At 46.3% G+C, this 22,358-nt stretch overlaps 1 protein-coding gene across 1 annotated transcript; it reads left to right on the top strand.

Moving 5' to 3' along the window:
• Positions 1-1,399: 1,399 nt before the first annotated feature.
• LOC126425280 (cyclin-dependent kinase inhibitor 1C-like) lies at positions 1,400-21,950 on the top strand. Its single transcript, XM_050088253.1, has 4 exons — positions 1,400-1,455; positions 17,258-17,539; positions 19,215-19,412; positions 21,791-21,950. The coding sequence occupies exons 1-4, from the start codon at positions 1,444-1,446 to the stop codon at positions 21,920-21,922; spliced, it is 624 nt and encodes a 207-aa protein (XP_049944210.1). The 5' UTR covers positions 1,400-1,443; the 3' UTR covers positions 21,923-21,950.
• The last annotated feature ends 408 nt before the right edge of the window (positions 21,951-22,358 follow it).

Raw genomic sequence — 22,358 nt, forward strand, 5'->3', positions numbered from 1 at the left:
TGCTACGGTCGCAGGTTCAAATACTGCCTCGGGCATGAACGTGTGTGTCGTCCTTAGGTTAGTTAGGTTTAAGTAGTTTTAAGTTCTAGGGAACTGATGACCTCAGATGTTAAGTCCCATAGTGCTCAGTCATTTGACCATTTGATCTATTGCCAAATAGATCTATAGAGCTAAATAAATTTCATGCATGGTGAATGCTACATTTCAACTGTTATTGCAAATAGTCCCAGATTTTTCTAGGAATTAAGATCGAGTGTTCCAGTGGTGCAGTAGGGGTATAATAGACTCGCTGAGTTTTCGCCGAACCAGGTATGTGTGCATGCAGCCCAGTATGCAGAAACTGGTGGCAGTACAGCGTTTATGACCAAAGGGAACGACACTCTGAGGCTGATGTAAGCTGGTGACTCCCGTATATAAGAAAGGTAGGAGAACGGATTCTCAAAATTACAGACCAATATGCCTAACATCGGTTTGCTGCAGAGACTGAGAAGCTTATCTCCATGAATCAGCACGGTTTTAGTAACCATCGTTCATGCGAAACTCAGCTTGCACTTTTCTCCCGATGTACTGCGAAATATGGACGAAGCGCAACAGGAAAACTCCACATTTACGGAAAGCATTTGACACGATGCCCCATTGCAGGCTGTTAACGAAGGTACGAGCATATGGAATAAGTTCACAGATGGGGAGTGGGTAGAAGACTTCTTAAGTTGTAGAACCCAGGATGTTGTCGTCGATGGTGAGTGTTCATGAGAGACTACGGGATCATCAGTAGTGCCCCAGCGTAGTTGATGTTAAGTCCCGTAGTGCTCAGAGCCATTTGAACCATTTGAACGCATGGCGACCAGGCGCAAGGGGCACAGGAGCAAACGCACGTTGAAAGAGGGACGCCACGAGAGGAGCCTTTCAGAGCTTTCGTCTGTCCCTTGAACGTAATATTGTTTTGGAGAGAAGACCAACGCTTCTGAGCTTTGTCCACAAAAAACTCGGTGAAGGGCCAGGAAGACTTGAGAATGAAAACAAGGGCGAAACGAATTCCTCCGAGTGGGTGACGCAGCAGTTCACGTCCGTCCTTGCGTTCGGGCAGCGTGCCAGTGGAACGCGCTCTCATTATGGCCTCTGTCGTAAGCGGTGAGTGGCGGAGGGTGCTTTGTGTGAGATTCCTGCGGCCTCAGGAGGTAACGCTGGTGGGATGGTGGGATGGTGGGATGAGTGAGTGAGGGGGTTAGGGGGGACCGTGGACTGTCCACGGCGGCCTGGACGCAGGCGAGGCGCCGTGCTGTCCGGCCGGAGAAAGTGTTTTGGAGCCGTGGTGGGGCCGGCAGCAGTTTTGCGCTGCTAGTGCGGTATATATAAGGCGGGCCGAGACCGCTATGGGCATAGTGCGCTCTTCGCCGCGGCTTCTCCTGCTTCCACGCAACCTACCCTCTCACACATCTCGACATGAAGCTCTTGGTAAGTAATGAAGAAGCGTAGAAAACATCGCGGTGCTTTAAAAAATAAATAATAATAATAATAACAAAATGTTCGTATCGTCTCATCTCCGGACAGGGCAGCGTAATCTTTCGTTCTTGCAACTACAATCTTTCCAGAATGAGATTTTCACTCTGCAGCGGAGTGTGCGCTGATATGAAACTTCCTGGCAGATTAAAACTGTGTGCCGGACAGTCTCTCGAATTCGGTCCCGAGTTCGAGTCTCGGTCCGGCACACAGTTTTAATCTGCCAGGAAGTTTCATATCAGCGCACACTCCGCTGCAGAGTGAAAATCTCATTCTGGAAACATCCCCCAGACTGTGGCTAAGCCAATTTCTCCGCAATATCCTTTCTTGAGGAGTGCTAGTTCTGCAAGGTTCGCAGGAGAGCTTCTGTAAAGTTTGGAAGGTAGGAGACGAGGTACTGGCAGAAGTAAAGCTGTGAGTAGCGGGCGTGAGTCGTGCTTGGGTAGCTCAGTTGGTAGAGCACTTACCCGCGAATGGCATAGGTCCCGAGTTCGAGTCTCGGTCCGGCACACCGTTTTAATCTGCCAGGAAGTTTCATATCAGCGCACACTCTGCTGCAGAGTGAAAATCTCATTCTGGAAACATTCCCCAGGCTGTGGCTAAGCCATATCTCCGCAATATCCTTTCTTGAGGAGTGCTAGTTCTCCAAGGTTGGCAGGAGAGCTACTGTAAAGTTTGGAAGGTAGGAGACGAGGTACTGGCAGAAGTAAAGCTGTGAGGAAAGGTGTGAGTCGTGCTTGGTTATCTCAGTTGGTAGAGCACTTGCCTGCGAAAGGATTAGGTCCCCAGTTCGAGTCTCGTTCCGGCACACAGTTTTAATCTGCCAGGAAGTTTCAACTACAATCTTGGTAGGAGCACCGATGTAGAGCAATCATTTCTCCCATCAGCGAAACAGTGAAGCTGGAATCCGGCATTTACCACCGTTTGGTTGATGGTCGGACTGATTCCTTGATAATGGTGCTCTAGACGCAGAGAACGATAGATGAAACAAAAGAAATAAAAAGTAAAGGCAGTGTCTAGTTACAAAACAGATAGCTGCCCGTCCTTCAAAATAATGGGCAAGATCTCTAGGAATGTCTTTATATCCCGCAAATCATTAAAAAGCACTGGGGAAGATCTCTAATGATATCGATAAGCCCTGCACATAGCGCGCCTAAAGACTGTTACTCACACAGTGTAGTGAAAAAAAATGGTTCAAAAGGCTCTGAGCACTATGGGACTTAACCTCTGAGGTCATCGGTCCCCTAGAACTACTTAAACCTAACTAACCTAAGGACATCACACACATCCATGCCCGAGACAGGATTCGAACCTGCGACCGTAGCGGTCGCGCGGTTCCAGACTGTAGCGCCTAGAACCGCTCGGCCACATCGGCCGGCAGTGTGGTGAAACATTTTTGCTTTCGCCGTACGCTGCTATGTGGAAGGCCTTTGTGTTTTTGTCGTACGCCGATGCTACGCGAAAGGCGCTTGTTTCGCTGGCGACATCGTGTAAATGTACACGGAGCAGCACCCGAACGCTTGCATTCAGTACGGTAGCTCTCGTGTGGAACATGTGCTGCCGGTTCCAGCTCGTGTTTTAACAAGTTACGACGTATTTTATGGGTATACATTCTCATTTAACGCATCCTTTCCTACTACAGCGTGTCGGCCGGTTAGCTATCGATTTCACTTCTCTTCGTTTTCTCCCTCTTTTTTGATTTTCGTATCAGTATCAGCATGACTTGGAAGTGCAGTTGAACGAAATGGACAATGTGTTGAAACGAGGATATAAGATGAATTTCAGCAGAAGCAAAACAAGGATAATGGAATGTAGTCGAATTAAGTCAGGAGGAGATACCGAAAGAATTAGATTAGGAAACGTGCCACGTGAAGTAGTACATGAATTTTGTTATTAGGGCAGCAAAAGTAACTGTTGGTGGCCGAAGTGGAGAGGATGTAAAATGCAGAAGGCAAGGGCAAGGAGAGAGTTTCTAAGGCAGAGAAAATTCTAAGATCGGATATAGATTTTAGTGATAGGATTTTTTTTTTGTGAAAGTATTTGAATGGATTGTAGCCATGTATGGAAGTAAACGTAGATTTTAAACAATTTAGACAAGAAGAGAGTTAAAGCTTTTGAAATGTGGTGCTATAGAAGAATGCTGAAGATTAGATTGGTAGACCAAATAACTAATGGGGATGTACTGAATAGAATGGGTGGGGAAGAGAAATTTGTGGTTTACCATGACTAGAAATACGCGGTTGATAGCGCACATTCTGGGACATCAGCAAATCAACAATTTACTACTGGAGGGAATTGGGGGAGGGGAGGGGATAAACATCGTAGAGGGAGACCAAAAGATGAAAACAATAACCATATTCAACACTCAGGGAGTGTTATACTCCGAATAGTGTAACTGCCCAGAAAACTTTAACATCATGGACAAAAACAGATGAATCATTGGCTTCAACGGGCAGTATAATTTTGAATAGAATTATTTTGAGAACAATGCTGTCTTGTTCCAAAACACTAAAAATAGGGATTTAGAAAAAACAGCGATCTACTTTGGACATCTCCCCAGGACTGTAGTGACTTTTGGAGAATGGCATAACTGAACCAACGAAATCTATTATAATGCATATTTACCTGCCGTCTTCAAGTCGCGAGATGAGACTCTATGAAGAATTGAAGGAAGGATCTTTGGCGTCAAATACGTTACCTGTTACTATTTGCAGCATGCGTATGTATGTCACAGACTCTGTAGCCAAAGAAAAAGTTGTGTATCTGACGCAGTATTCCTTCCTTTAGCTTAATACAGTCTGAATCTATGACTTGAAGATGGCCACTTGACCGAAACTTGTGGCCTGTGAAAAAATACAAATCGCCAAATTACGTCAAATTTCGGTGGCTCCAGGACCCTGTTCACTAAAATGGCGAAGCTGTACAGTACTGTTTACAGAACATATCTCAGTGTCTGTGTCGCAATGAGGCAACGGCCTTGCCGCCGTGGATACACCGGTTCCCGTCAGATCACCGATGTTAAGCGCTGTCGGGCGTGGCCGGCACTTGGATGGGTGACCATCCGGCCGCCGTGCGCTGTTGCCATTTTTCGGGGTGCACTCAGCGTCGTGATGCCAATTGAGGAGCTACTCGACCGAATAGTAGCGGCTCCGGTCAAAGAAAATCATCATAACGACCGGGAGAGCGGTGTGCTGACCACACGCCCCTCCTATCCGCATCCTTAACTGAGGATGACACGGCGGTCGGACGGTCCCGATAGCCCACTTGTGGCGTGAGGACCGAGTGTGTCGAGTGCCCACGGTATGGCTGAGTTGCATGTTTACCGTTTGGACGCGCGATCTGTGCCAGCGTGGAGCACCATAACACAAGTGTTCAATACAATTGGTGTTCTATTGAAGCTAGCATTAATTGTTAGTTGTACCTCGAGCATTTACATGGTCATGTTTTTCAGGCTTTCCCCTGACTAAAGTAACTGTGACGGTTAACCTAGACAGTACACGAGATACTAACTTAAATGTGGTTGGATCTGTATAAGGTTCACAGAAATGGGACAGTCTTGGACACGCGTTCGAGTAGTAAATAATTTGTACTCCACTTAAATACACTGACTGAAAAAAAGTCGCAACCCCAAAAAATAGCTAATGTAGTATAATGAAATTATGGGAATACATTTAAGTGATTAACATTGCAAGAGCCGGCCGGAGTGGCCGTGCGGTTCTAGGCGCTTCAGTTTGGAACCGCGTTACCGCTACGGTCGCAGGTTCGAATCCTGCCTCGGGCATGGACGTGTGTGATGTCCGTAGGTTAGTTAGGTTTAAGTCGTTCTAAGTTCTAGGGGACTGATGACCTCAGAAGTTAGGTCCCATAGTGCTCAGAGCCATTTGAACCATTTGAACATTGCAAGATCACAGATTAATGTAGGCGAGAGATAAGCTATTGCAAATGTGAAATGCCGGTACGTTAATGACGGGTGTTAATCGCTAGAGTTTTGAATGCAAGCATGAACACGTGGACGGCGCTGAAGTTGCCGTCCGATGATGTCCCACATCTGCTCGATTGGAGACTGGTATAGTGATCGAACAGGCTAAGGCAAGATGTCGACATACTGTAGAGCATATTGGGTTACAACAGCGGTATATGGGCGAGCGTTATCCTGTCGGAAAATGCTGTCCATGAATGACACCACAACAGTTCGAACCACCAGGCTGACGTATAATTCTGCAGTCAGGTTGTGTGGGATACCCAAGAGAGTGCTCCTGCTGTCACTCGAAACTGCACACCACACCATAACTCCAGGGGTAAGACCAGTGGTTCTAGCATGCAGACAGGTTGGTTAGAGGCCCTACTTCCAACAAACACAGGGCCGTAACTGGCACCGAGATAGAACCACCTTTCATCAAAAAAGACAACCGACCTCACATTACCATCCAATGGGCCCTCGCTTGACACCAATGAAGTCGCAAATGGCGGTGGTTTGGGGTCAGTTGAATCCATGTCACAAGACATCTGGCTCAAAGCTGCCCTTGAAGTAACAGATTTCTAATAGTTCGTTGTGCCACTGCCTTGCCAACTGCTCCTCAAACTGCTGTTGCTGATGCACTAGGATGCACGATAGCCATAAGCCAAACCCGATGGTCTTTCCTCTGTGGTGGCACGTGCCCTATGAAGCCCGGTCTTACTGCGACCAGACATTCCCGTGACCACCGCTGCTAGCAATCATGCACTGTGGCTACATTCCTGTCAAGTATTAGTACAATATCGCGGTAGGAATATCCGTCTTCTGGTAGACCTATTACACGCCCTCGTTCGAACACAGTGAGATGCTGACAATGGCGTCTTTGTCACTTTAAAGACATTCTTGACCAACACCAACACACCACGTCCAATCTCAAAGGTAAAACAACGCCCACTACCGTTATAGCACGTATTTAAAGCAAACCTTATCTGCTTTCTTATAGCAGCGCTACTAGCGTTCTTTGGCTACTGGCTCAAAATTTGAATAGACATCATCTTTCAGACGTAGAAATTCGCCCACCAACTTTCGTTTATGTCGCACAACTCCTTCTTTGTGTTGCAATTTTTTTTCGACAGAGTGCGTAGTTTAAAAAAAAAAATTCTTTAGCAAGTGTATGAAAGCTGCAGACTACCGTCATCCGAAATGTTCAGAACCGACGCTCCGACCATATTTGTGGCCATTCTCTTCAGTGCGCCTAAAACTGCCGTTTACTCCTATTCGCTATGCGGGGACGTCATTGGACAGTCCAGCGTCAGGATGCCTTTGGAGCAATGTCACTGAAAAGCAACTGCTTTGCTTCAAGCCAGCCCGCAAGGGAACTTACATTAATTGAAGGGCTATCATGCTAAAGGTTCTAAACGCCAGTTTTCCATAAATTGTGTTTTCTGCTTCGCTAGGTGGTATGTGAAAAGGGATTTTACACACTAAAAAGGCTATCTGCAATGATGTAGGTGCTAGAAAGGCCGGTAAATGGCATGAGAGGTAACTCCTATGACTTGGTCAAGATAAATGGGAAAAGTTCAAAATGTTTTATAGAAGTTGGCTATCGTTTTGTAGCGTGTCCCTTGCGAGTCTTCACTGGCGGTGGCGCCTACAAGTCAATGAACACAAACATTTAGTTTCTGGGAACAGTTTTTTGGCTTGTGACTGTGACTTGCCAGTTATAGAAGTTGGCTATCGTTTTGTAGCGTGTCTCTTGTGAGTTTTCATTGGTGGTGGTGCCTACAAGTCAATATGACACAAATATTTAGTTTCTGGCAACAGTTTTTTTGCTTGCGACTGCTTTATTTTAAAAATTAGTAAAAGTAAGGAAGACTGTTAAACGCTGAGAAAAAGCAACTATCGGAATGAAGTGGGACATATCAAGGCCACAATTATCACAGTATCTGCACATAGAAATATATGAGCAGAGACTGTGATCATTGTGGTCTTGATATATTGGTGGTACGTTCTCGTATTACATTTCGCGGAATTTGACTGACGTATCGAGATATAATCATCGGTTGGTATGTACGTAGGGACATAATAAATTATATCCCGCCACTACGTAACAACAGCGTCGCATTGTCAGAAGACAGGACGTGTTCCGTGTTTCCTGCGGAGACACTTGTACTGTGGTACGGATAACGGGTGCGTCACAGCGTCACAGAGTGAAATACCTCCAAAGCTGAAGTACGCGAGAGGGAGAGATAATTTTAGACAAAACTTATGGAACAAGAGGCGTCGTAAATTAAACAAAGTCATTGTTATCCAGCACGACAATGCAGCATCACATACGACGAGCACAACACAAGCTTTGCTTCAATGTGTTCGGCAGGAAGCTTGGAAGCATCCACTATATTTTCTACCACAAGATTTCCATCTTTTCGGCAAGCGGAAAGAACGTCTGGGGGGTGGGTGGGGGGAGAGAGGGGGGAGGGGAGGGGAAAGAAATTTTCCAAAGATGAGGACGTTGAGAGAGTGGTTCTCAAATGTTTCTGTGACCGAGAAGCTGATATCTGTTGTCGAGAAATTGAACGACTGCAGCTGCAGAGACATGGTGGCTATGTTGAAAAACAGTGTCATGCACCTACGTCACTTTGAAGTGTGGTACAGTATTCAATAAAAGTTCCTTCACCTGCGGTAGTAATGTATAACTTACGTTAAGTCCCATAATACCTGATCTGGATACGTTTGCTATATACTTATCTTCATTAAGGAGTGTTTTGGAGATTCCTCGAGAGAGAGAGAGAGAGAGAGAGAGAGAGAGAGACAGAGAGAGACCGAGCAATAGTGTGTGTGTGTGTGTGTGTGTGTGTGTGTGTGTGTGTGTGTGTCTATGTGTCTGTGTGTGAAAGAGAGAGACAAAGAGAGAGAGAGAGAGAGCATATACAGACAGTGGTAGAACCGTGGGCTGGTAAGCGTACGATTCTAAATGGCATTACTTTGAATTTTAAACAGCAGTTAAATTAGTGGGGAAAAAAAGAAACATTACCACTGCCATTAACGTAGGCCTATTTCATTGATTGATGCCACCTGCGATACACATATAATTTGGCTTTTTGTGCTCGTGTAGCTAATTGTATCGGTTATAATTTGTGGGAACTGACGAAACTGTCGTTTTGAAGAGGAATGGCAAAGACAGAAAGAGGAACAACAGCGCAGACTTTGAAAGAAAACAGAGGTTAAGTTTTCAGAAACGCGTGCGCTGATATCTGTCTTCATTCTGGTCCGACAGGTCGACGAAGGGGCATTAATACGACCAAGGCATCCAGCGAGGGAACGCGAGACGGGTTCTGTTCGGCTAATGAGCTCATCACGGAAGCCACACAACCTAAGTAGCTCAACCGGTTCGGACAGATCCTCCACTCGAATAGCGTCTTAATTGGGTAGCTTCTCGGCTTAATCAAAAGCGCAAGCATTCATTAAGCTACCGTTTACATGTCGGTAGGGTCTGTATCCCCACTCTACTGGTGGGGGGCCCACGTCTTGCCCAATAATCACCGCATCACTTATGAATTGCTTCCCACACAATGTATCGTTCATTGGAATAAATAGATGGAAGTCGGAAGGTGTGACATCCGGTCTGTAGGCTGGATGAAGAAGAACAGTCCATCGAAGTTTTGTGAGCTCCCTTTGGGTGCGCATACTTGTCTGACGCCACGGACTGTCGCGGAGAAGGAGAAGTTTTCTTACATTCTTGTGGCGACGAACACACTGAGGCCAACGGCCTTGGCGCAGTGGTAACACCGGTTGCCGTCAGATCACCGAAATTAAGCGCTGTCGGTCTGGGCTAGCACTTGGATGAGTGACCCTCCGGTTGTCGAGCGGTGTTGACAAGCGGGGTGCACTCAGCCCTTGTGAGGCAAACTGAGGAGCTACTTGACTGAGAAGTAGCGGGTCCGGTCTCGAAATCTGACATACGGCGAGGAGTGCGGTGTGCTCACCACATACCCCTCCACATCCGCACTCAGTGATGTCTATGGGCTAAGGATGACACGGCGGCCGGTCGGTACCGTGGGGGCCTTCATGGCCAGTGCGGGAGGAGGTTGGTATTTTTGGAACATACTGAAGTCGTTTCTTCAATTTCCTGAGGGCAGCACAGTATGCTTCAGAGCTGCTTGATGCACTATGAGGGAGCACATCAAGCAGAATAACCCTTTCAGAATCACGAATGACCGTCGCCAGTACTTCACCTGCCGAAGATGAGGCCTGAAATTTTTCGTCGGAGGAGAGGTGGCGTGGCTCCGCTCCGTGGATTTCTGTCTTGTTTCCTTTTCGAGGTAATGAACCCAAGTTCCATCGCCTCTCATGATGTCCAGCGAAAAATTGTCACCATCAGCTTCGTAACGCGCAAACAATTCCTTCGTCGCTTTTTACAGTTTTCTATTAGGCGGCGAGGCACACACTTCTGAGCACCCCCAACTAGTGGACGGGTGTGTCAGTAACAGAGGCGCCCAGTTGAGCAGCGAGGTCACCTCGAATGAGAGTGTCCACACGTTCCAGGCGTCACAGCCGTGTGCGGCCGACAGGCATTCGAGAGATCGGACAGATATGCGCCACCTTGCTGGGATGGTAACAGTTGTCAGACTCAGCGTTTTGCCAACCGAAATTGGCAGAGAAAAAATGTGTTAAATTACTTATTGAACGTCTCTCGTAGCTTGGTGATTAACCAAAGGCAGCTTAACATGGCGGTTACTTCTCATGATGTACGCTGGGTGAACCAGAAATCCATCAACAAAATTTCGGAAGTCGTTCCGCATTTTTTGGTATCAAGGACTCGTGATCAGCGCAGGTTCTTTAGAGGCCAGTTACATTTCGTTTGATTTCTTACCCTCCGTCTTTGTACTTGCACTGCACTGAACGTACCAGCAAAACAGTGCAAATGTCGACGGTTGGTGTGGCGTGTCTTGTGAGGTCTGGCGATCTGGGAGGCCCAAAGGAGTGAGCAAGATGTTGTTGTCCACCTCTTCCAAGCCATCGTTGTCGGGTAGCGTTTCATGTTCGGCTACGATGCCAGGATTTTATGACTCCCGAAACTAGTACATTATTAGCGGTTCAGTTTACTCGATAGGCGAAACGTCGACTCGTTCGAAAAGAAGAGTCGTTCGGAAAATGTGTCCCAGAGAACTGAAATGCAAAAGTAGTACCTTCTATTACGGTCTCCCGGACACAGCTGCTGCATAGACTGAGACCTGTAACGCCTCATATGTAGGTATCGTTCCAGAACACGCCACACCCTTGTTTGAGAAAGTTGACGGTGCTGGGCTGCCCATCTTGTGGAATATCAGAGGCTTCGTGTGAACGGATCGCTGATGCGCTAGACGTTTTCATGAGATGTGCATGGCTGACCAGTACTCTTCCGTTTGCGTATGCAAGAATTTCGTATGCCAATCGTAAATCTGCGTGCGCAGCGGTGGCTACTTGGGGAAGCGACGGGAAATGCACGTTGCACTTGAACAATGGATCGACTTCGTGTACATTCTATCATACAAACTGATTTCCCTTGAGATGTACGACGAAGTGACAAATGCCATGGGACAGCGATATGCAGACCTACAGAAGCCGGTAGCAATGTGTACACAAAGTATAAAAGACCATATCACTGTTGGAGCTGTCATTTGTACTCAGGTGATTCATGTGAAAAAGTTTATGGCCGCAAGATGTAAATTAACGGACACTGAATGTGGCAAGGGAAGCGTTTCTGCAGAAGATAAATTTTTTAACATTGAGCATCGATTTAAGTGTCAGGAAGTCGTTTCTGAAAGTATTTGTATGGAGTGTGGCCATGTATGGAAGTGAAACGTGGACCATAAATAGTTTGGACAAGAAGAGAGTAGAAGCTTTCGAAACGTGGTGCTACAGAAGAATGCTGAAGATTAGGTGGGTAGATCACATAACTAATGAGGAGGTATTGAATGAAATTGGGGAGAAGAGGAGTTTGTGGCACAACTTGACTAGAAGAAGGGATCGGTTGGTGGGACATGTTCTGAGGCATCAAGGGATCACCAATTTAGTATTGGAGGGCAGCGCGGAGGGTAAAAATCGTAGAGGGAGACCAAGAGATGAATACACTAAGCAGATTCAGAAGGATGTAGGCTGCTGTAGGTACTGGAAGATGAAGAAGCTTGCACAGGATAGAGTAGCATCAAACCAGTCTGAGGACTGAAGACCACAACAACAACAACAACAACAACAACGATGTGAAATGGTGATTTTAGCTGAACGCATGAGACATTCCTTTTCAAAAATAAGGAATTCAGTATTCCGAGATCCACAGTGTCAAGAGTAGTCCGAGAATACCAAATTTCAGGCATTACCCCGCACCAAGGACAACGCAATAGCTGACAGTCTTCACTTATCAACTGAGAGCAGCGGCGTTCGCTTAGAGTTGTGTCAGTGCTAATAGGAAAGTACCACTGCTTGAAATAACCGCAGATGTCGTTGTGGAACGCACGACGAACGCGTCGATTAGGACGTTGAGGCGAAATTTGGCGTTAAAATGTAATGTCGTGTGACTAGGGCCTCCCGTCGGGTAGACCGTTCGCCGGTCGGTGCAGGTCTTTCGAGTTGACGCCACTTCGGCGACCTGTGCGTCGACGGGGATGAAATGATGATGATTAGGACAACAATGATGATGATTAGGGCAACACCCAGTCCCTGAGCGGAGAAAATCTCCGACCCAGCCGGGAATCGAACCCAGGCCTGTAGGACTGACACTATGTCGCGCTGGCCACTCAGCTACTGAGGGCTGACAATTTGGCGTTAAGGGGCTATGGTAAGAGACGACCGACGCGAGTGCCTTCTCTAAAAGCACGACATCATCAGCATTGTCTCTCCGGGGCCCGTGACCATATGGGTTGGCCCCTAGACGACTGCGAAACCGTCGACCTGCCAGCTGAGTCCCGTTTTCGGTTGGTAAGAGCTGATGCTAGGGTTCGAGTGTGCCACAGACACCACGAAGCTATGGTCCCAAGTTGTCAACAAGATGGTGTGCTCGCTGGTGGTGACGCCATAATGGTCTCGGCCCTCTGGTCCAACTGAACAGATCATTGACTGGAAATGTTTGTGTTCGACTACTGAGAGACCATTTGCAGCCATTCATGGACTTTGTTTTTATGGATGACAATGAGCCAGTTTACGGGCCACAACAGTCCGCGATTGGTTCAAAATGGTTCAAATGGCTCTGAGCACTATGGGACTTTCTCTGAGGTCATCAGTCACCTAGAACCTAGAACTACGTAAACCTGACTAACCTAAGGACATCACACACATCCATGCCCGAGGTAGGATTCGGACTTTCGACCGCGTGGTTCCGGACTGAAGCGCGTAGAACCGCTCAGCCACAACCGCCGGCGTTCGCGATTGGTTTCCAGAACATGCTGAACAATTCGAGCGAATTATTTGCCCACAGATGGAATATTTATTGAACAGAATGTGGAGGTCAGTCCGTGCACAAAATCCTACACTGGCAACACTTTCGCAGTTATGTGCGGTTGTGAAGGCAACGTGGCTAAATATTTCTGCAGGGAATTTTGGGCGACTAGTTGAGTCTATGCCAGGTCGTGTTGGTGCGCTACGCAGGGAAAAATGAGAGCAGACACAATATTTGGAGGTATCCCATGTGTGTAGTCGCCATGTTGCTACAAACAAAGTGGCTGTGCCAAAACTATGAACCTTCGTATATCCACTGACTGACGCAACGTGTTTCTATCTTTTATAGTTTGTCTCCAATGAACAACTGAAAAGTGTTCTTTATTTTTCAGTTATTCGATACTGCCGCCAGATAAGGTTGATGTAGATGAAGTATATAGACGGTCTATACCAGGGCGATGTACTTGAGGACAATATTATGGAAATGATGTAGATGAAATGCGAGATATGATACTGCGTGAAGAGTTTGACAGAGCACTGAAAGACCTGAGTCGAAACAAGGCCCCGGGAGTAGACAACATTCAATTTGAACTACTGACGGCCTTGGGAGAGCCAGTCGTGACAAAACTCTACCATCTGGTGGGCAACATGTATGAGACAGGCGAAATACCCTCAAACTTCAAGAATAATATAATAATTCCAATCCCAAAAAAGCAGGTGTTGACAGATGTGAAAATTACCGAACTATCAGTTTAATAAGTCACAGCTGCAAAACACTAACGCGAATTCTTTACAGACGAACGGAAAAACTAGTAGGAGCCGACCTCGGGGAAGGTCAGTTTGGTTTCCGTAGAAATATTGGAACACGTGAGGCAATACTGACCTTATGACTTATCTTAGAAGAAAGATTAAGGAAAAGCAAACCTACGTTTCTAGCATTTGTAGACTTAGAGAAAGCTTTAGACAATGTTGACTGGAATACTCTCTTTCAAAGTTGATGGTGCCAGGGGTAAAATACAGGGAGCGAAAGGCTATTTACAATTTGTACAGAAACCAGATGGCACTTTTAGGAATCGAGGGGCATGAAAGAGAAGCAGTGGTTGGGAAAGGAGTGAGAAAGGGTTGTAGCCTCTCCCCGATGTTATTCAATCTGTATATTGAGCAAGCTGTAAAGGAAACAAAAGGAAAATTCCGAGTAGGTATAAAAATCCATGGAGAAGAAATAAAAACTTTGAGCTTCGCCGACGACATTGTAATTCTGTCAGAGAAAGCAATGGACTTGGAAGAGCAGTTGACCGGAATGGACAGTGTCTTGAAAGGAGGATGTAAGATAAATATCAACGAAAGCTAAACGAGGATAATGGAATGTAGTAGAATTAAGTCGGGCGATGCGGAGGGAATTAGATTAGGAAATGAGGCACTTAAAGTAGTAAAGGAATTTTGCTATTTGGGGAACAAAATAACTGATGATGGTCGAAGTAGAGAGGATATAAAATGTAGACTGTCAATGGCAAGGAAAGCGTTTCTGAAGAAGAGAAATTTTTTGTGATCGTATATAGATGTGTTAGGAAGTCGTTTCTGAAAGTATTTGTGTGGAGTGTAGCCATGTATGGAAGTGAAACATGTACTATAAATAGTTTGGACAAGAAGAGAATAGAAGCTTTCGAAATGTGGAGCTACAGAAGAATGCTGAGGATTAGATGGGTTGATCGCATAAGTAATGAGGAGGTATTGAATAGAATTGGGGAGAAGAGGAGTTTGTGGCACAACTTGACTGGAAGAAGGGACCGGTTGGTAGGACATGTTCTGACTCATCAAGGGATCACAAATTTAGCACTGGAGGGCAGCGTGGAGGGTAAAAATCGTAGAGGGAGACCAAGAGATGAATACACTTGCAGATTCAGAAGGATGTAGGTTGCAGTAAGTACTGGGAGATGAAGAAGCTTGCACAGGATAGAGTAGCATGTAGAGCTGCATCAAACCAGTCTGAGGGCTGAAGACCACAACAACAACAGATGAAGCGCCTACTTGCTCGGCATTCCACCTGTTCCAGTTACTGGTCAGTAGAACTACAGAAAGCATTTACATGGTGACCTTCCTCTGATGACACGTGGACCTGGAGGACGCCCTGAGTAGGAAAACGACCTCACAGCTGCCGTTGCGTCATCGCACACGTGGGCGGCCTGGTTCATCCGTCCTGTTCCGTAACAGCGCGGCCGCTGCTACTGGTGCTGGATGAAAGGCGGCGGTGACGCAACACCTTTCCCGGCGGCCGCTCGCCTATGTGAGTCAGGTTCGAGGCCGGACGCTCGGTGGAGAAAGCAAGGACGCGCCGGGGCCTTGATGCCTCGCCAGCGGAAGAAAACGAGGAAAGGCGGCCCGGCGCGCTTTCCCACCTGCTGGACAGCGTCCACACCACCTCGGCGCTGCACTGCATTTGATATGAAGCAACGAAAAAATGCCTCTGAGCACTATGGGACTTAACATCTATGGTCATCAGTCCCCTAGAACTTAGAACTACTTAAACCTAACTAACCTAAGGACATCACACACGTCCATGTCCGAGGCATGAATCGATCCGGCGACCGTAGTGGTCGCGCGGTTCCCGGCTGAAACAACTAGAATCGCTCGGGCACACTGGCCGGCTTATGACGCAACGATCGTGTGTAGTGTCTACGGCAAATTGCAAGCTCACTGACCGTATCCGACCATTGGTAGGCTATCGGTGAACATCTGGTCCGTCTCTGGTTCAACCCTACGCGGTGACATCATGTGGTCAGCCTCTTGATGACTTGCTCGTTCTTGGCGATTTACCGCAGCAAGCCCACCCTAGTAAGAATCTTCATCTACATCTACATCTACAACTTCATCTACATACATACTGCGCAGTCCACCATACGGTGCGTGGCGGAGGGTACCTCGTACCACAACTAGCATCTTCTCTCCCTGTTCCACTCCCAAACAGAACGAGGGAAAAATGACTGCCTATATGCCTCTGTTCGAGCCCTAATCTCTATTATCTTATCTTTGTGGTCTTTCCGCGAAATATAAGTTGGCGGCAGTAAAATTGTACTGCAGTCAGCCTCAAATGCTGGTTCTCTAAATTTCCTCAGTAGCGATTCACGAAAAGAACGCCTCCTTTCCTCCAGAGACTCCCACCCGAGTTCCTGAAGCATTTCCGTAACACTCGCGTGATGATCAAACCTACTAGTAACAAATCTAGCAGCCCGCCTCTGAATTGCTTCTATGCCCTCCCTCAGTCCGACCTGATAGGGATCCCAAACGGTCGAGCAGTACTCAAGAATAGATCGTATTAGTGTTTTATAAGAGGTCTCCTTTACAGATGAACCACATCTTCCCAAAATTCTACCAATGAACCGAAGACGACTATCTGCCTTCCCCACAACTGCCATTACATGCTTGTTCCACTTCATATCGCTCTGCAATGTTACGCTCAAATATTTAATCGACGTGACTGTGTCAAGCGCTACACTACTAATGTAGTGTTCAAACATTACGGGATTCTTTTTCCTATTCGTCTGCATTAATTTACATTTATCTATATTTAGAGTTAGCTGCCATTCTTTACACCAATCACAAATCCTGTTCAAGTCATCTTGTACTCTCCTACAGTCACTCAAGGGCGACACCTTCCCGTACACCACGGCATGAACACTCTATCCAAAAGATCATTTATGTAGATAGAAAACAACAGCGGACCTACCACACTTTCCTGGGGCACTCCAGATGATACCCCCACCTCCGATGAACACTCACCATTTTTTTTTTTTTTTGTCATCAGTCTGTGGACTGGTTTGATGCGGACCGCCACGAATTCGTTTCCCCATTGTCGACGCACAATTCTCCTAATGTCGCGTTGCACTCAATAAGACCTGCACTTGGCTGCCGAACTTCCCTCCTGGGAATTCCCGACCACTGACACCATATGATCATTTTCATTTTCCACATTCAGTGGCCTTTTTTAAATGCGAGACGACACTTTCGGACACAGCCATTACTGTGGCCACAGAAGTGACACTGACTGCCTCTGAGTCGTCCAGCTGCTCATCTGCAATAGACAACAAGCTTCATCAAACATTGTACTGCATTAACTGTCGAATGTGTACCCTGCGTTTGTGCAAAAGCTTCACTTCATTTCCTTTTGCTATTGATCGGAAGTTCTGTAGCAATTGTTAGTTGTTTTTCCTCAGCAAGTGTCAGTTGTTCCTTAGCAGTCGTCAAGCAACATAGTTTGCTTCTGGAACAGAAACATTAGACGATACAGCCAATATAAAGGTAAGGGGCTTACAGTGGTGAAGCCAGCTTCATCAATCTCTGATGGTTGTGAATGAGCACCGAGCTTTCATAATGCAGTGACCTTCCTCACAGGTGGTGGTGCTGGCGCTAGCAGGCGCAGTGCTGTGTGAGGAGCAGCAGCAGCAGCAGCAACAGGTGGCGAGCAAGAGGCATGACAAGCGTGGCCTCTTCGGGCTGGGAGACTTCGGCGCCCTGGAGTACGGAACACTGGGCGGCTATGGAGTGGGTTCAGCACTGGCTGGTGTTGCGGCACCAGCTGGCGCTGTCGCTGCCGCTGGTCCAGCCCTTCCAGCTCCTCTCCCAGCAGCTGTGCTCGAGCCCGGCGTCTCTGTGCACACCACCATCACCAAGCAGGTACCTCACAACATGCTACATTATCCACGCCATGATGTACTCTGGCAGCACACCACTCCAGTTTGTTCTTCCTCGTTTCTTCCTAGGCTAAAGCGCATTTTCGTCATTATGTTCTACCTTGAGTTCTTTTCCTTGGGCAACCTATATTCCTTATAGTAGCTAGTGATTTATGTCATACGATTTTCGCAATCTCCTGTTCATCAATCACGTCTAAGTGTCTGTGCTATTCACGCATTCTTTTATGCACACACTCATTGAGTCCAGTTTCTTTTCTAATGCTTTCACTTCTGTATCTCTAAGTGTCTTCCTTGCAATCCTCCACAGAACTTTCAATTCCCAGCTTTCCAAAAACTTCTAGTTACTGATGTTTCAGAAATGGCCTCAACTGTGTATATCATAACTGGTCTAATTATTTTTCTAGATGTTTTCTTTCAAGTTGCAGTATTTAAACACCATGCCACTTTGTTTGGTTTTGCTGCTTATTCTCTAACCTCTTTTTCGACATTTCTACTGTTCGATAATATGTATCAACACATTTAAATGTCACGAGCTGTTGAACAATTTTCTGTCTATTTCCAGTTGGTATCCAATTGCTTTCATGGATACAGTTGTGCATTTGCTTTCTGAGTGGTTACAGTATCTGTCAACACCAAACCTGTACTTATAAAGTAAGACTGTTTCCCCTTTTTGAGTAGTTATGGCGCCCATTAACACCAATACTGTAGTGAAAAGTAAGGCTGCTCCCATAACTTCATCCACATACTGTTAACTGCTTACGATTTTCTATGCATCTATCATAATTCAACAAATGTGTTTATTTCAGAGCTTTAATAACATTTAAGGGTCTTTCAGAAATATGTTGTTTTTATTTGTATGAGTACAATGTATGCCTTTCGTAATTGAATTGTAAATTAATCTGGCTGCAGCATGTTAAGCCATGGTGTAGTTCTACTATTGCACTGCTCTTGTTGGTTCTGACATGCCAACGGATGAGCTATTTTACTTACAAGCGATAGCTCCAAGGTTCATAAAGCAAACAATACCTGGGACATCAATGTGATGATCAGATGCCCCTCCATACAGCATCCAAGGTGCTGTTGTCAGTAGATGATATAGAAGGCGGGCAATAGTGCATCATCTTCGGGAATTAGGTAGTGAATTTAATTTGTTCAAGTATATATCCCCTACACATTAATTAGTAAGTATACTGAGTATAGCTGCTGAGACAAACTGCATTGTGTGGATGAAACACTCTCCACCATATCCTGTCCTACTGGGGTATCAGACTAGCAATGCATCCAGAGGAGACCTCATTTAGTAAAAAACTTAAGAGGGAGTTCCTAGTAGGCAATGCCTAGGAGTCAGGGCATGCAGTGTTACTTTATGCCAGTAGGTTAATTCATCGCATTAGTACGCTTCACTTTTGAGTCACCTGTGATGCATCATACTCTATGTTTCTGACTTTTCACTCATATAGCACGTAGAGCAATTTTCTTAATGCATGGACTGTGAAAAATGAAAGGTTATAGAGACACAAGATTGTAGATATGTATCTGGTGCGTTCATTTAGCACCCCAAGCAACTACCACCAATCCTGTAAGTCCACATAAGCAGATGAACTGACACGGTGATGCTGAAGAGGGGTTGACAATGTGTGTTTCTTTTTGTGGCACAGGTCCCAGTTCCCGTACCAGCACCGTACCCCGTAACCGTGGAGAAGCACGTGCCCGTGGCTGTCCCAGCACCGTATGCTGTACCAGTCCCCAAGCCGTACGCCGTCGCCGTACCCAAGCCGTACCCAGTCGCCGTGGACCGGCCAGTCCCTGTACACGTGGACAGGCCGTACCCAGTGCCGGTACCTCAGCCTGTAGCGGTAAGTACCCTCCCTCACACGTACTCGTCAGTCCTCCGACTGGGTAGATTAGGAATGAAGTCTACAGAAGATGGGACAATCAATGAGCTGTCATTTCACCGACGTATGAGGTGTATGGCCGCTGGCAGGTGTAGAGGGGAAAAGCTGTAGCTGTGGAAGATGAAAAGGAGTTATCAGGTATGATAGATGTAGTAGACATGCAGAAGATGGGACAATTAATGAGCTGTCATTTCACCCACGTGCGAGGTGTATGGCCGCTGGCAGGTGGAGTAGAGGGGAAAAGCTGTAGCTGTGGAAGATGCAAAGGAGTTATCAGGTGTGATAGATGTAGTAGACATGCAGAAGATGAGACAATTAATGAGCTGCCATTTCACCCATGTACGCGGTGTATGGCCACTGGCAGGTGGAGTAGAGGGGAAAAGCTGTAGCTGTGGAGGATGAAAAGGAGTTATCATGTATGATATATGTAGTAGACATGCAGAAGATGGGACAATTAATGAGCTGTCATTTCACCCACGTACGAGGTGTATGGCCGCTGGCAGGTGGAGTAGAGGGGAAAAGCTGTAGCTGTGGAGGATGAAAAGGAGTTATCATGTATGATATATGTAGTAGACATGCAGAAGATGGGACAATTAATGAGCTGTCATTTCACCCACGTACGAGGTGTATGGCCGCTGGCAGGTGGAGTAGAGGGGAAAAGCTGTAGCTGTGGAAGATGCAAAGGAGTTATCAGGTGTGATAGATGTAGTAAACATGCAGAAGATGGGACAATTAATGAGCTGTCATTTCACCCACATACGAGTTGTATGGCCGCTGGCAGGTGGAGTAGAGGGAAAAAACTGTAGTTGTGGAAGATGAAAAGGAGTTATCAAGTATAATAGTGTAGTAGACATACAGTTGTGAATAGGACACAATTGAAGATTGTTGGAAAATGATACCTACCACTCGCCTTAAATTCTGCCTTATCATTTCACAACTGCATGACTACTAGACCTTGCTTCTTTGATAACTCCTTTTCATCCTCTACCCTCTACTCTTCCTGCCAGCACCTATACACCTATTACGTGTATGACTTGACAGCTCACTAAAATGTCCCACCTTCTGATACCACATAGGTTTTCTGTGAACTTCGTTCCTCGTCTTCTCTTGCTATTGTACCATATCGTTCTTCACTTCAACTGCTCCTTCCCCTACCACTGGTACTATTCCTTGGATGTTTTGAGATGTATGTCACTAGTCAGTTCCTCCTTTTGGGGAAAGTTTTTGCGTCATATATTCCTGTAACTATTCTTAATAGTAGAAATTTAACATTTTAAAGGTCTCCAGTTTTGTCTCTGTTGTATTCTGTACTACTCGCTTTCCCATAATACAATGATCCAGTCATAAATGGCTTCTGTAATTAAATATCTGTTTCCAAAAGACTGGTGCGTCAATTCGGATACCTTTCCTGGTACAGCTCATATACATCGAACAACAGCATCCTTCCCCTTATTCGGCTTTTACCAGAATGTAACAATTCTCCTCTCTCATCATCTCTCGCAGGAAGAGCCATTGCGTTAGCCTTGCGTGTGAAATAGAAGCTCTCAGTTTTTCCCTTCATGGTGTTTTAGAGGTGCAGTTAGGAGGAAATGATATATTTGTGGCAGAATGGCTCTCAGTTTTTCCCTTCATGGTGTTTTAGAGGTGCAGTTAGGAGGAAATGATATATTTGTGCTAGAATGAAATTTTCACTCTGCACCGGAGTGTGCACTGATATGAAGCTTCCTGGCAGATTAAAACTATGTGCTGGACCTAGACTCGAACTGAGGACCTTTTAACCGTAAGGCACACCTTGATGCAGAACGCCTCTCTTGCAGCTTCTGCAACTGCAGCTGGCTGAGAATTTCCGTGCTCCTTTCACACTTACTAAACGCGCTGCTCTTCTTTGAATTTTCTCTGTTTTTTCTATCAGTCGTATCTGGTGTAGATCCAAGACTTTCGAGCAGTATTCAAGTATTGGTCGAACGAGAGTTATTAGCTTCCTTTCCAGGAGGACTACATTTCCTGATGTTTCCTGGAATGAGTCTCGGTTTGGCATCTGTGTTACCTGCGATTAGTTTTATGTGGTCGTTCTATTCTATATCGCTGGGTATACATTCTCCTAGATATTTTATCGATGCGTCAGCTTCCATTGTTTGTGCTAGATCTTATTCTTCCACTCCCTGCAACCTCTGAATTAAAGTCCACCTATTTGTGCTGATTGAAGTCTGGTGTTGTCTCGGTGAACATCTGTGTCAATTACAGGGACTCGCAAGCTCTGTTAGGGAACCAGGTGTCCAAGTAAGTGCGTGGTGGAGGGTTTTCCGTACGTGACGGACGTGGTGACTTTTTCCCCACAGGTGCCAGTGGCGAAGCCGGTCCCCTACTTCATCCACAAGCCAGTGGCGGTGCCCGTGGCCCACCCCGTGCCCGTCGCAGTCCCGAAGCCCATCGTCTTCGAGAAGACGTTCGAGCTGGGAGGCTGGCACTAGGCGGCGAGCCGCGCTGCTCCTCTGCGAGACCCTCAGGTGAGTCCTCAGCTGCAGCTGCTGCTCCTCACCTCACCAGAGGAGGGAAGCCTGCCCCTCATCATCCAGGAACTAGACGCTACTCAGTTGCTTCACTCGGTGTTATACAGGGTGTCACAAAAGGTACGGCCAAACTTTCAGGAAACATTCCTCACACTCAAAGAAAGAAAATATGTTATGTGCACATGTGTCCGGAAACGCTTACTTTCCATGTTATAGCTCATTTTATTACTTCTCTTCAAATCACATTAATCATGCAATGGAAACACACACCAACAGAACGTACCAGCGTGACTTCAAACACTTTGTTACAGGAAATGTTCAAAATGTCCTCCGTTAGCGAGGATACATCCATCCACCCTCCGTCGCATGGAATCCCTGATGCGCTGATGCAGCCCTG

The sequence above is a fragment of the Schistocerca serialis genome, chromosome 10, assembly GCF_023864345.2.
Source record: "Schistocerca serialis cubense isolate TAMUIC-IGC-003099 chromosome 10, iqSchSeri2.2, whole genome shotgun sequence".
NCBI classification, from domain to species: Eukaryota; Metazoa; Arthropoda; class Insecta; order Orthoptera; family Acrididae; genus Schistocerca; species Schistocerca serialis.

Bases quoted from the DNA above. Each gene is read 5' to 3' on its own strand.
- LOC126425280 (XM_050088253.1), top strand. The intron at 17,540-19,214 runs GTACCTCACAAC...TTTGTGGCACAG, and splicing joins ACACCACCATCACCAAGCAG to GTCCCAGTTCCCGTACCAGC. The intron at 19,413-21,790 runs GTAAGTACCCTC...TTTTCCCCACAG, and splicing joins CGGTACCTCAGCCTGTAGCG to GTGCCAGTGGCGAAGCCGGT.